The sequence below is a fragment of the Micromys minutus genome (genome assembly GCF_963924665.1).
Source record: "Micromys minutus genome assembly, chromosome: 12".
In the NCBI taxonomy this organism is placed as follows: Eukaryota; Metazoa; Chordata; class Mammalia; order Rodentia; family Muridae; genus Micromys; species Micromys minutus.
This window is the reverse complement of record NC_137981.1, coordinates 529094-542754: the sequence shown is the minus strand read 5'-3', so window position 1 is coordinate 542754 and position 13661 is coordinate 529094. Positions and strand designations below refer to the sequence as shown.

The 13661-nt window shown below is 43.3% G+C and overlaps 2 protein-coding genes across 2 annotated transcripts in view; one reads left to right on the top strand and one right to left on the bottom strand.

Moving 5' to 3' along the window:
• The first annotated feature begins 4948 nt into the window (after nucleotides 1-4948).
• Nucleotides 4949-10227, top strand: PDHB (pyruvate dehydrogenase E1 subunit beta). The gene is made up of 10 exons (XM_080926403.1): nucleotides 4949-5034; nucleotides 5108-5161; nucleotides 6453-6560; nucleotides 6654-6716; nucleotides 6808-6843; nucleotides 7178-7463; nucleotides 7783-7893; nucleotides 8158-8249; nucleotides 9345-9486; nucleotides 9695-10227. The coding sequence occupies exons 1-10, from the start codon at nucleotides 4993-4995 to the stop codon at nucleotides 9838-9840; spliced, it is 1080 nt and encodes a 359-aa protein (XP_080782529.1). The 5' UTR covers nucleotides 4949-4992; the 3' UTR covers nucleotides 9841-10227.
• A 1035-nt stretch (nucleotides 10228-11262) lies between these two features.
• The window catches only part of PXK (PX domain containing serine/threonine kinase like), a 60352-nt gene continuing 57953 nt past the window's right edge, over nucleotides 11263-13661 (bottom strand). The window contains exon 18 of the mRNA XM_080926396.1: nucleotides 11263-12405. Within this exon, the coding sequence (XP_080782522.1) occupies nucleotides 12191-12405 (215 nt within the window). The 3' untranslated portion in view covers nucleotides 11263-12190. The remainder of the gene's footprint in view (nucleotides 12406-13661) is intronic.

The window sequence follows — 13661 nt, the reverse complement described above, 5'->3', positions numbered from 1 at the left end:
TGCAACCAGACGTCCGCTTAGGAATGACTGAGGCAGCTGACTTAATCTGACTATTATGTAACAGACAGAAATGTGTCACACTCTAATTTGCATTGCTCTGAAGATGAGAACCAGTCTCAAAGGGTTACATATTGTATGATTTCATTCACATAACATTGTGTGTGTGTGTGTTTTGCTGGCCAATCCAGGCCCTCATATATGCTAAATAAATGTTCTAATGATGAACCCTAGGCCCAGAATATTTTTAAAAAATGAACTACAGCCATTTGAAACATACCAGCAGGTGTTGGGAGTTAAGAACCGTGAGGTGACAAAAGAGGAAGCTTCTTGTGGTAATGAAATAATTCTGTATTGGATTGGTGGTTACATGAGTCTGTGTAAGGGACAATACAAACACATACATATATAAGCACGCTCATATGGTTAGAATATATAAATACATAAAATAATGTGCATAGCTGGGCATGGTGGCATAAAACTTTACTTTCAGGATTTGAGATCCAGAGGCAGGAGGATTTCTGTGCATTGGAGACCAGCCTTGTCTATAGGTAGGGTTACATATTGAGAGCCTGCCTTAAAAAAAAAAAAAAAAAAAAAAAAAAAAGATAAGGAGGATGAGGACAAGGAAAGAAAAAAAAATAGCAGCAGCATTAGGCATGGTGGTCCAAATCCCAGCAATCTAGAATTCAGGAAGACAGGCAAGAGGACAGATGGACATTTGAGAGCATCCTGCCCTATGCAGTGAGCTCCAGGCAAGTCTGGGCTGCATGCAGAATGAGAGCCCCCTTCAATCCAAAGCAGCACACAAGGTTGGCCAACCCCATAGAGAAAAAACCCTGGATAAAGGACTTTTCAAGAACAGAAAAGACCCCAAGTATTTGAGGACAAACGTTTCTTCTTACTCTGCAAAGATCTGATTTTGAGAGAGAGGACTGCATGGCCAATCTATGCTTCTCAAAGCCTTTCTCTAAAATTCAGGAACCATATGAACAAAGGTTCATTTTGAGAGCTTATGACTTTAAAGTTAGTATTTTCATTTGTATTCATTTAAACAGGAAATTTTGCTCAGCCTTTCTAAATTGGTCAGTTTGAAAGGAAAGCAACTCTATCCATTATTTTGTATCTAAAATGACCATGGTTGTTATTTAAAAGAAAACACTCTGAGATCCGTGAAACCCAATACCTTCCCTACCTACCTCAAATGACTCAGGGTCACTGACAATTTTTTTTTGCAAATAGAAGGCCCAAGAACACATCCAGGCTCTGGCTTCTATCCACCTTGATGTCTCCCTTGGCTTTGTAATTCAGATCTCAAATACTGAGTGGCAGGGACCAGGAAGACAAATGAGTCATTTTTCACTCTGAACAGGACTGTGCTAGTTTTCTGTTGTTGTGATAAGACACTGACCAAAACTAACTTGGAAGTTTATTTGACTCACACTTCCATGTCACAGCGCATCACCGAGGAAGGTCAGGTTTGCTCCACTTGATTTCCTACACAGCCAAGGACCACCTGTCCAGTCCAGCACTGCCCACAATGGGCTGGGCCCTCCCACATCAATCCAGGAAAATCACACTATTGTCACGCCCAGTTTGATGGGCAAATCCTCAACTGTGATTCCCTCTTCCTCTAGGTGACTTTAGTTTGTGTCAAATTGACAAAAACTAACTACTATATGGGAAAAGAGAGTCCCTGGGGCTGACACCTGAAATCAAGGGGCTTTGAGGGGATGCTGGCAAACACTGGGTGTCCCTGAAAGGAGTCAAAAGTATAACTGGAATTCCATTCATGTTCCCTGTCACTTAATGAATAGGCAGAAAAGGAATTGATCTTAAAACTGTGCATTATTCAGAGAAACTTTAGTTAAATATTCTAAAAGTCTGGGTTATATTTCACCTCTAACCAGCAGATTCTGTAAGTCAGCATGCAGGATGCTGTGTGTGTGTGTTTGTGTGTGTGTGTGTGTGTGTGAGTGAGTGTGTGTGTGAGTGTATGTGTGTGTGAGTGTGTGTGTGAGTGTGTGTGTGAGTGTGTGTGTGTGTGTGTGTATGAGTGTGTGTGTGAGTGTGTGTGTGTGTGTGTGTGAGTGTGTGTGGGAGTGTGTGTGTGTGGGAGTGTGTGTATGTGTGGGAGTGTGTGTGTGTGTGTGTGTGTGTGTGTGTGTGAGTGTGAATCATTCCGGGGCTCAGGCTTCCTTACCGTGCTCAGCAGTCAGCCATGTTTCTGAGTCTTGTGATGTCCTTGCTTCTCTCTTCGGTGCTGTTCTTCACTCCTGGGATGTTTGGACTCTGACACAGGAAATAATGAAGCTCAAGTTAGTTTCCTCTGGTTTCCCCCTTGTAATCCTCCAGGGACATCTGGTTTGGGAGAGGGGTTAACTCAGAACAAGAAAATTGCTAAATGAGATAAAAGGAGGATGTGGCTATGCCTCAAGTGTGGAGATTTTTGTTGTAGATATAAGGGAGAAAGCAGGCAGAAGGAAGAGTCCAGGCTGAACGTAGCCAGGAGAGTCAACTGACCATGAGAAAAGAGAGGGGAGGAAGAACAAGGACCCTGTGTAGCCCAAATGGCTGCATTATATAGGGATCAGGCTAGGGGAAGGAAAGCCCAGCATGTGGGAGGGAGAGATTTAGGGTAGATGGTGAAAGTGCTCAAGAGGAGCCACAGGCATTGAATAGGAGACTTGTCCTGGGCTTAGACCTAATACAGTGTATAAATACTAAACTATTAATATGGATATACTAATTATACTGGAGCATACAAGTGTGTATTTATAATGGGACACAAAGTGTCTCTATCTGTTCCCTATCAAAAAGAACTAGAACCAGCTGAAACTAGAAGGATCCAAGCACTGTATGTTTCCTCCATTGCCAGAGGTCACTGGAAGCTTAAAGTTGCTAGAAATAAGTTTGGCGACACAATGAAAGATCAGCACTTCCACTGAAGTGTCTGGACAGGGTGAACTTTACTCCTAATCAGGAGGGTGTTCTCAGAAAGAGGGAATGAATGCACAGGGAGAGTGCACGTCTGCTTGGTTTTCATTCTAACTCAGGTGGTGATTGCATCTTTTCCAAGTTGGCTGGAGTCTGACTTCAGTCTGATGCAATGGCTGCTCTGAGAAGAAGAGGCACTCGGGAAATGTAGGAGGAAGAGGAAAGGAGTATTCCAAAAAGAAAGGGGCCATTGCTCCAGGCATTGAATTCTAAGAACAAAGCAGTGGGCCTTCAAATAAACAAAGGTTTTGCTGTTTAGGGAAGATTCAGACTTTTGCTCAAAGCTAGGTGTGGTGGTGCAATCCTTTAATCCCAGAACGTGAGGAAGAGAGGCAGGCAGATCTCTGAGTTCAGGGCCAGCCTGGTGAACATAAATTTCCAGAATGTCCTTGGTTACATGAAAAAGTGTTCACGTTCACAGGAAATAGATATACTCTGAAGTTAGGGGACCCTAATGTAAACAAACTACATAGTTTGAATAGATGAGAACACTAAAACCAATGTAGTGAATGTAATATTTAAAATGCTAATAAATAAAATTTGGAACACTTATGCCATACAAAATACTCAGCAGTAAAAAACAAAACAAAACAAAAATCCAAAACCAAACCAAACAAACAACAACAACAACAAACCTATGGGCCATGTGGTGGTGGTGTATACCTGTAATCCCAGCCCTCAGAAGGCAGAAGAAGGTGGATCTCTGAAAGTTGAGACCAGCCTGGTCTACAGAGTGAGTTCCAGGATGGCCAGAACTACACATAAAAACCCTGTATTGTGGGGAAAAACAAAACCAAAAATCATTTCCATGAAAATCTTTGAAGACAAAAGAGATAAAAGGATTTGAAGACCTTGTCCCAAACACAAGTTTACATAATTCTTGATAGGACTCATATTTGATGTATCTCACAAGGTGACCACCTGATGGCAGCACCGAGGGAGGTTTGGAAGGAGGTGATCCTGTCCATCAGTGTCCATCTTTCCATTCGCAGTCTGAACTGAATGCAGAAAATAAAGGCAGCTTCACAGTAGCTATTCTCAAATGTCTCTAGCCCTGCTAACTAGGCTTCAGGCTTCTCCAGTCCGAGTATGCAATCTAAATTCAGCAGGATCAGAACAGCTCCTCATCCCTTCACGCCTGGTTGGAGACAATAACAACACCTACAATCACCTATCAGGCACATGTCACAATACTTGGCACACAGTGGACACTTAGTACATACATGAAAGCTATTGTTGGGCTGGAGAGATGGCTCAGTGGTTAAGGTCCACTTCCAAAGTTCAATTCCCAGCAACCACATGGTGGCTCAGAACCCTTTATAATGAGATCTGATTCCCTCTTGTGTGTCTGAAGACAGCGAGTGTATTCATATACACAAAACAAATAAATCTTTTTTTTTAAAAAGCCATTGTTTACATTCAATGTACAGCGCCCATTCATATAATAGTAGCTTCACCCTCCACTGTGGTGTGTGCAAGATTCACATGTTGCTCAAGGCCCGCAGTGCCCACAAAGGGGTGGCCTTAAGGTCCTTCCAGACTCGTCGGTTAGGCCGCACTGTCCCAGTCCTAACACGTGAGCAGCCAGCAGTCAGGGATGAGTGCTGGGCGTGCTAGGTGCATGACAGCCGCCGCAGGCTGTCTGCAAAGTGCACCAGGTCAGAGAGGAACAGCGGCCTCGCCTCACCTCCGCAGGACCGCCTGCGACTCACCAGGTGGGCGGGGCTCGCAGGCTTCGAAATAGGCCGTTGGCTACGTACGTACAGGCGGGGCCTATTAGGGCGAGCTCTGCCAAAACCTGGGGGCGGGGGGGGGCCTATGAAAAGTGCCTTGCTATTGGCTTCCTCAGGAAGGCGGGACTCTCAAGTACAACTCTCTATTGGCTTTGTCCAACAGAGGCGGGCCCTAAAGGCGTCACGTCCTACCATTGGCTGCGCCGGACGAGGTCTGTGGCGCTTCTGTGTTGTCATTCGGCCGCGAGTAGAGGACACGGGCAAGATGGCGGCGGTGGCTGGTCTGGTGCGGGGACCCTTGCGGCAGGTAGGTAGCGGCTCCTGGCGCGCCCGCCGTAGCCCCCATTCCCTTTCTGAACTTCTTTCTCTCTCTCTGCCAGGCTTCCGGGCTGCTGAAGAGGCGTTTTCACCGCTCGGCACCCGCGGCGGTGCAGGTAACCGGTCCCAATGCCGGGCAAGGCCGGGAGGGAGTCCTGGGTCCCGGGAGCAGGCCTGAAAGATCTGGGTCGCGTCTGCTCCAAGGCCGGGTGGCATCTCGGACCCTGGCAGCAGCCGGGTCCTGTGGATGATTTGCGCTGCCTCTGTCCTCGCCCGGTGCTACTCATACTGGCACTCATCCCTTCAAGGCCCGTGACAGTCTAACAATACACCTATTTTCCTGACACCCCACCCCCCCATCGAATTTTGGTAAAATATAATTTTAAAACCTTATGTGTTCAGATGTGGCATCAAATGTATTCACAGTATATACTACCAATTTCAAGAACTTTACACGATAATAATCACAGCCGCTGTTGTTTTGTACTTATCTGGCTCTTTTTGAGTTTGCTCGTTTTACCACGTCACATTAAATTGAATCTTTTGCTCTTTTGTGTCTGGCTGATTTAACAATGCTCATCCATATTGTAGAATACATACATCAGGATTTGTTCCTTTGAAACGGTGAATTATATCCTTTGTACATTTTATTTTTACATTCATTCAAGGGTGACTTGCTCCCATCTTTTGGATTTGTTATGGTGCTGAGAACATTGGCTTGCAGATACATGCTTTTTTTTTTTTTTTGGCATGCATATATATGTATGTATGTATGTATGTATGTATGCATATACATGGATTTTAGATCCTTAGGATTTTACCATTTTACACATTATAGTAGCCTAGCAGCACCTACATTGTGGATGTCAAGTATTGTGCACTAGTGAATGCTTAATACTTAGTTGTAGTTAGTAGCCATAGTTAGACCTTCCTTGCTAGTTCTGCATCTTAGTACTCAAAGTGTATTGATAAAACAGCCTGGCACATTTTTTTATGTAGGAAACTGCTGGTGAGCTAGCTTAGCAATGGCTCAGTTTTCTTGACTGTGCACATCAGGCAATATAGCAGGAATGTTCTGTAAGCTTGTCACTAACATCTAGTGAAGGATTATTTGGCATAAGTTACTGGTTAAGTTCTTGGAACATTGATTTGTATGATATGTATTTATCTACTTTATGTATGTGTGTGAGCACTTACATGTGCACTTAAGGTCAACTTCCAGGGGATCAGTTTCCTCCTTCTACTTGGCCAACTTGCCTCCTCAGATTCTTGGAACCTGGACTGCCTGCATGAGTGTTAAATTTAAGTTTCATGTTGTGGGCAGCATAGGTAAGTATAAAGAAGGGAGTTTCCATAGTCTCCTGAATAACCCTGTAAGCATGTTTTCTGTTTATATACCTGTGACAGTTGACTGTTCGTGAAGCTATTAATCAAGGTATGGATGAAGAACTAGAAAGAGATGAAAAAGTTTTTCTGCTTGGGGAAGAAGTTGCCCAATATGATGGTGCATACAAGGTAACTGAAATAGATAAACTTTATGTAATATTAAAAAGTAGCCGTTTGCCCTGACGACCACTTCAGCGTGATGCGGCTAAATCTTAATTGTAGGTTAGCAGAGGCCTGTGGAAGAAATATGGTGACAAGAGGATCATAGATACTCCCATATCAGAGGTACGCCTTCTGGACAAGCTTTGAGGGACTGACTGGTCAAGTATTCAGTTTTAATTTCTATGGACTTCTTAGACTGGTGTTTGCTTTACAGATGGGCTTTGCTGGAATTGCTGTTGGTGCAGCTATGGTATGTAATATTTATGAAGCTCCTTTAATATCTTTTGGAAATATTGTTTGCACTGTCTGTTGTGGTGTTCACCTTTAATCCCAGCACTCAAGAATCAGGCAGATCTCTGAGTTCAAGGCCAGCCTGGTTCACAAAGTAAGTTCCAGGATGGCCAGAGTTATACAGAGAAACCTGTTTCAAAAAACCAAAATAAATAAATAAATACAAGAAGGAAATAAACCTGCCCCCTAACCATGCTGTTTGTATGTCAGAGGAGAGGGTTGTTTGGTTACTCACCACTCTTCCTTGTTCTATTTATTTAGTCTTTTTAACATTGATGTTTTCCATTTGACAGGCTGGGTTGCGGCCCATCTGTGAATTTATGACCTTCAATTTCTCTATGCAAGCTATTGACCAGGTTATAAACTCAGCTGCCAAGACTTACTACATGTCTGCTGGCCTTCAGCCTGTGCCCATAGTATTCAGGGGGCCCAATGGCGCCTCGGCAGGTGTAGCTGCTCAGCACTCACAGTGTTTTGCTGCATGGTATGGGCACTGCCCAGGCTTAAAAGTGGTCAGCCCCTGGAATTCCGAGGATGCAAAAGGACTTATTAAATCAGCCATTCGTGATAATAACCCAGGTAAAGCTGACATGAACTCTATGCATATAAGGAACCATCAGGGCTTCTAGTGTGGCTTAGACACAGCACATGTATAACGTGCTAATGATTCATAGACAGTAAAGATAGAAAATATTTTTCTTCTCACTCTGAGGGGCTGGTTATTTACGGCACACCTGCATATCTGGCTTAACCTCTGTTAGCCAGACTGTGTGTAAACCATCCTAAAGCTAGGTGAGACAGAAACTTATTCCTAAGATGAATGGTTTTATGGTATATGCACTTGTAGTCATTTTGCCTATAGTTTGTTGTTTGAGAGCTTATAATGTCTGTCTTGCAGTGGTGATGCTAGAGAATGAACTGATGTATGGAGTTGCATTTGAACTTCCTGCAGAAGCTCAGTCAAAAGATTTCCTGATTCCTATCGGAAAAGCCAAAATTGAAAGGCAAGGTAAGAACACCTTCGTATGCAATAATTATTTTTACTGTAGCCCTTGTGTTTGCATAGGTCAGAAGTTACTGCTATGTAGCTTAACATGAAAAGACTGAGCTCATTAGGCTTTTCTGAGTCTGTTGGTAGGTTTGTATTTCATGTCCATGAATTCATCCTCATTGTACAGCTCAGGGTTGATAAGGCAAGCCTTAGCTGGTTGTAGAGTCACTGGTGCTACATCAGTTCTAATCTTACCTCTAACCTGTGACCACTTTATTTCAGGGACCCACATCACTGTAGTTGCCCATTCAAGACCAGTGGGCCACTGCCTAGAAGCTGCAACTGTATTGTCTAAGGAGGGAATTGAATGTGAGGTAAGTGGACTTTCACTCCCCCAACCCCTCACAAATCAGAAAGTCTCCTTTTAAGATCCAAAACTGATGAATTGGCTTAGCAGGTAAAGTTGCTGCCAAGCCCTGAGAACCAGCTCCTGTAATCCCAAGACTCGGAAAATAAGAGGTAGAATCATGGTTTCCAGGCCACCTTGAGCTCTGTCATCAGTCTGTCTTTCCTTACAGCCAAAAGTGGTGGTTGTTTACCACATAAAGTCTGGATCTTTTAAGTTCCTCCTCTCTCAAGTTAGAATCTAGTCTTGTTAGGCTGGGGAAATGGCTCATTCAGTAAAGGTTTGCTTTGCGAGCATGAGGACCTGAGTTTGGCTCTCCAGCTCTCACATAAAAACAAAACCACAACAAAACAAGTCAGGTATGGCAGCATGGGCTTGCTATCCAGCACTGAGGAGACCGTTCTAGGAGGACCCCTTGGGCCAGCCAGTTAATCAGTTAGGTCCCAACTCAGTGTGACCAGCTGAGGTCATCTCTTCTGATTGTGCATGCATGCACGGATGCACACACAGGACTTGTATCTAAGTAACTGAATCTAGTCTCCTGTGTAAAACCCACCAAGTAGCTCTGTCCTTGGAAAGTATCACTGTGCTTTATAGGCTGTAAAAATGTGGGTAATAGGGATTCTCTTCTATCATAGGGTATCAGGGTGTGAGCCTTGTGCATATTAAGCACTTAACTATATATTTTGATAAGAGGGAGATTGAAACCAAGAAGGATAAGTGAATCCTATAGGTGAGGAAAGCTTCCTGTGATGGGGTTACAGGCTTCTGCTTTAATTGTAAATCCCCCCTCCTTTTACTTTTGTTTGCTTGAGACAAGATTTCATTGTGTAGCCAACACTATCATCATACTTGGGGTCATCCTGCCTTAACCTCCTAGGTGGTGAGCTTACAGGTATGCGGTACAGTACTGGTTTTCCTTAGTCACTATATTTGTGTACCTGTTAAGCAGATTCAAATGCTCTTAGATCCAAAGATTTAAAAAGCAAAAAGTGGAGTTTGGGGGTCAAGGCTGTATCTGTCTCTCAGAATCTATAAAGCCTATTTTCCACCTTGTCTTTAGGTAATAAATCTGCGTACCATCAGACCAATGGACATTGAAGCTATAGAAGCCAGTGTTATGAAGACAAACCATCTCGTAACTGTAGAAGGAGGCTGGCCACAATTTGGAGTAGGAGCTGAGATTTGTGCCAGAATTATGGAAGGTATTTCAAAGAACCTGGTTTTAGAACACACAATCAAGCTTTAATGAACTCTTTATTTGTATATCAACTGGAAAAAGATCAAAAGCTAGGGGTGACCATGTGACTTGAACTTGACAGTCCAGGGTTTTGTCTTTTGGGTAAATGTTTTAAAAAGTCAAGCCAAAGAGCCCTGTAACTAGGATTCATTCACCTGTTTCCTCTTCCCTAGGCCCTGCATTCAACTTCCTTGATGCCCCTGCTGTTCGTGTCACTGGTGCTGATGTCCCTATGCCTTATGCAAAGATCCTAGAAGACAACTCCATACCTCAAGTCAAAGACATCATATTTGCAATAAAGAAGACTTTGAATGTCTAGTTGGACTTTGAATGTCAAGTTATTGAAATTTATTTAAAATACTTGTTGGAACTTCATCTGATGTGTACTTCGAAACTTACTCGTTACAAAGTTAATGCTGAAGTGCAGTAGGTGTCTCTGTACTGGTAAGAAGTTTGATTGTGCTTGTAAGTGGAATGTTTTCCACTCCCTACCCTAGATGCTCTGCTTTCTTTGTTACTGTTAGTCTAGTCTTTGAATAAGATTATATAAGATTATATAATAAGATATAAAAATCTGCCCTCTTTCACTAGAAGGGGCAAGATAAGAATGCCCTCACAGAAAGTAACTTATATGTCTAAAAAGTGTATTATCTACATTTGCTGTTAAATTGTTTTGATAAGGAATAAAGGGGATTCCTACCTATGAGTAAGTGTATTTTTATATTTATATAATGTATATGAAAGTCTTGGAGTACTATTAAGAAATTAATGTCAAGCTGGGTGGTGGTTGAACGTGCCTTTATTGCCAGCACTCAGGAGTGAGCCTCAGGAGGCAGAGACAGGTAGATCTCTGAGTTCAAGGCCAGCCTGGAGTACATTGTGAGTTCCAGGACAGGGCTACCCAGAGAAACACTGCCTTGAAAAACTGCATGCCTGCATGCATGCATGCATACATACATATAATCAATCAGATAACTGATATGCTGTGTATGGCAACTGTAGATTCTTTAGTTTTTTAGAGCACTTCACTGTGTCTTTGGCAGAACTCATGATCTCAGGGATCCACCTCCCTCTGCCTCCAGAGAGCTGATATTAAAGGTGTGTGACACCATACCTGGCCCAAATTGAAGCCTTTTATTTCCAGGGCTATGCACATATTAGTCAAGCGCTCTGCTACTGAGCTTCATCCACAGACTCTGACTATTGCTTTTATTCATGTCTACAACTTTGCCCAAACTACAACACCAAAAGCAGCACTCAGACCCAGATCTGCACCAGAGACTGGTCACTAGTCCACACTACACATAGCCTCACAGCCTTTTTCTTTCTTCCCTTAATTTATTTTTTTAGGTGAGGTCTCATGTGGCCCAAATTGGCCTCAGACTAATTATGTAGTAGAGGATGACGACTCTCCTACCTGCATCTTCCAAGTGCTGCAGACTCAAACCACCATGCTTAGATGATCCTGTGCTGGTGACAGATCCAGGGCAAACAATTATATCTCTATCCCAGTCTGAACTCCTCACACATAGTAAAGGGTTTCTTTTAAAATTAAAGATTTAAGTCAGGTTCTCCTCCACATTGCCAGAACCAAGATATTCTGTCATATATGAGCCTCTTTAGAACTTGATGGTAAAGATTGGTTTAAACAAGTTATAGAAGGAGACAGGGTAAAGAAATTGGAGTACACTTTGTGACACTACACTTGTTCTTTTCTGAAATACCTAGCAAAGCCACAACATACTTTCTTGACATGATTTATTTTAATAAAAAATACAGCTGAACATGTATCACAGGTTACATGAAACTATACACAATAACATTCTTTCTGCATAGTAACCAACACTGATGTGTGTATTTGAATTTAAAAATGGATTTTTTTATAATCCCTTAAAGTGCAATTTATTTAAAAGGTTTAAGCAAACCATAGGATAAAAGATTTCTGATAACTGAGTAATATAAAAAAAGATGCTGAAGTTGGATAAATCAAATCAGAAGTGATTACTATAGATGCCAGATTCACTTGTAACGTTGGCCCTCCCTGTACCCACACTGGATTTAATTGCTGAGGACTAAGAGCTGTATCTGTGGTTAATGTCCTGTTCTGGTACACGGTAGCTGAGATTCCCACTGAGCTCTGAGGAACCTCTATCTGGGAGAATGAAGAGCCCCTGCTCCTCTGCTTCAGCACTGCTACCATCTGAGGTGAGATAAGGGCAGCACACATGGGAGCTACCTAAGAAATAACCAAAAGATGCTTCAGAGGAATGAACTATGAGAACATCTCTTATGGAGTGGGAAGGACAGAGTGTGACAAAGGCCATTTGCTGCTGTGACACAATATTGTCACTGCTTTTGATTTTTCTGTCATTTTCCTTTCGCTGGTGAAAATGATGCCCATATGACGCTGCCCCTAAAGGAAACCCATTAGAGTCACAAAGGAGCAAATTAAGGCAGCAATGCTGGCCCTAGTTTTTTCTATTTGGAGAGCATTTCCCTGTCGAAAAGTCTAACTGGAGTGTGTCTGCATGACTGGCTTGTACTGGCTCTGCAAGGATTCACCCACAGGAAGGGGCTTGAGGGAAGCCGTGGAAGAACTCACCTAGGAAGAGGGACTTGAGGGGTGGGGTGGGACAGAAGAGCTTGCCCTCCAGTGTAACCAAGAAATGTCAGCCAATCTTAGGAGCACTGTGATCACAGGTTTTGGCTTTCCTCAAAGTTCCCTTTTGGAAATTCTGGATGGAGCTGAGCAAGGCCCCACGGTTCACACCATTCACAGCCTGGGGCAGGAGCGGGGCAGGCACCTCTGTGTCTGAGTTTGGCGAGGGACCTGCTGGTGGAGGTGGAGGTGGTGGAGGAGGTGGAGGTAATGCTGAAGACAGTCCTGCAGAGGAAAGAGAAGGTCAGTGTCCCACCTTTCCACCTGAATGCTGCTGCTACTCAGGCCAGGGCAGAATGGACTTTGTGGGAACTAAATGTTCTCAGGGTGTCTTCAAATACTGATTTAAAACAAAACAAAAAACAAAACTAGAAGCAACAAAGGTGGTGATGGGGTTAGGGAGGGCGTTTAATGGTTGTTATTTTCTTTAAATGAGAGTCATGTGAGAATTGAATCAAGTATGTGAAACCACACAGTGACATCTCTCCCCAGAGTAGCTTGGACTCCATTGAGTATGGCTCTGCCTACTGAGCTCACAGCTGAAATATCTGCATGCAGAGTTGGGCCAAAGGGACAAACAATCCCTAACTGTTTTCTCACATAATATTTGAAGGCAGTGATTGGCTCGGCTAGGCTAGCAAGCCACAGGGATCCTCCTATCTACCCAGCTTTGTGGTTTTACAGGCGTGTGCTATGGCTCCTTGATATTTATTTATTTTTGGTGTTAGGAATCCAAACTCAGGTCCCCATGCTTGCATGTCGAGCATTTTGTAGACAAGCCATCTCTCAGCACCACACAACTGCATCTTCACTGGGAAGCAGGTACTGTTGTAGAAGAGCCAGAGCATAAGTGGTAAATAGCCTTAAGGTTGAATATATGGAGGTAAGCTGTGGCCTGGGAAGGAGCAGAGACAAGCTGGTGACAGCAGGAGTAGCATCTGCTGACCTGTTACAGAATGGTAAGCCACTCAGCATTCTCAGCAGGGAGCCGGTGTGTTAAGTCCCTCAGAGTCTGCTCTGAATAATTCTCTATGGGGCTGACTTTAGAAATATAAAATACTAATGCTTGTCAGGAAGAATTTAGAGAAAAGGCTCTCCCTGACAATCCCACTTTCAGGGGGAAGTCTCTCAGGTACTGTTCTCATCGTAGCTAACAAGAACAGAATGAGTCACAAGTGTGTGTGTGTCTTCTGGAACATCAGGGATCCTGGATAAAGGGAAACTGGGTATCTAAAACATCCCTCAGCTTCCAGGAGCATGTATATTTGCAAGATAGTAGAAAATGTAAATGTTGTCAAGGGTTAGGAGCCTGCATCTCTATTTTTATTTGCTGAGACAACTGGTAAGCCCCAAACTTCACTTTATTTGCTTTTTCTTTAACTTGGTAAACTGTCCTTTCCAAATTAGTGTACAGAACCGTCACGCTGCACTAGATATTAATATGTGGCAGTTATGAACACTGCTGTGGACGCTGTCCTCGA

Excerpts from the sequence above, each read along its gene's own strand:
- PDHB (XM_080926403.1), top strand. The coding sequence starts at position 4,993 with ATGGCGGCGGTGGCTGGTCTGGTGCGGGGACCCTTGCGGCAG. Across the intron at positions 7,894-8,157 it reads AGCCAAAATTGAAAGGCAAG|GGACCCACATCACTGTAGTT; the intron begins GTAAGAACACCT and ends ACTTTATTTCAG. Across the intron at positions 9,487-9,694 it reads TTGTGCCAGAATTATGGAAG|GCCCTGCATTCAACTTCCTT; the intron begins GTATTTCAAAGA and ends CCTCTTCCCTAG.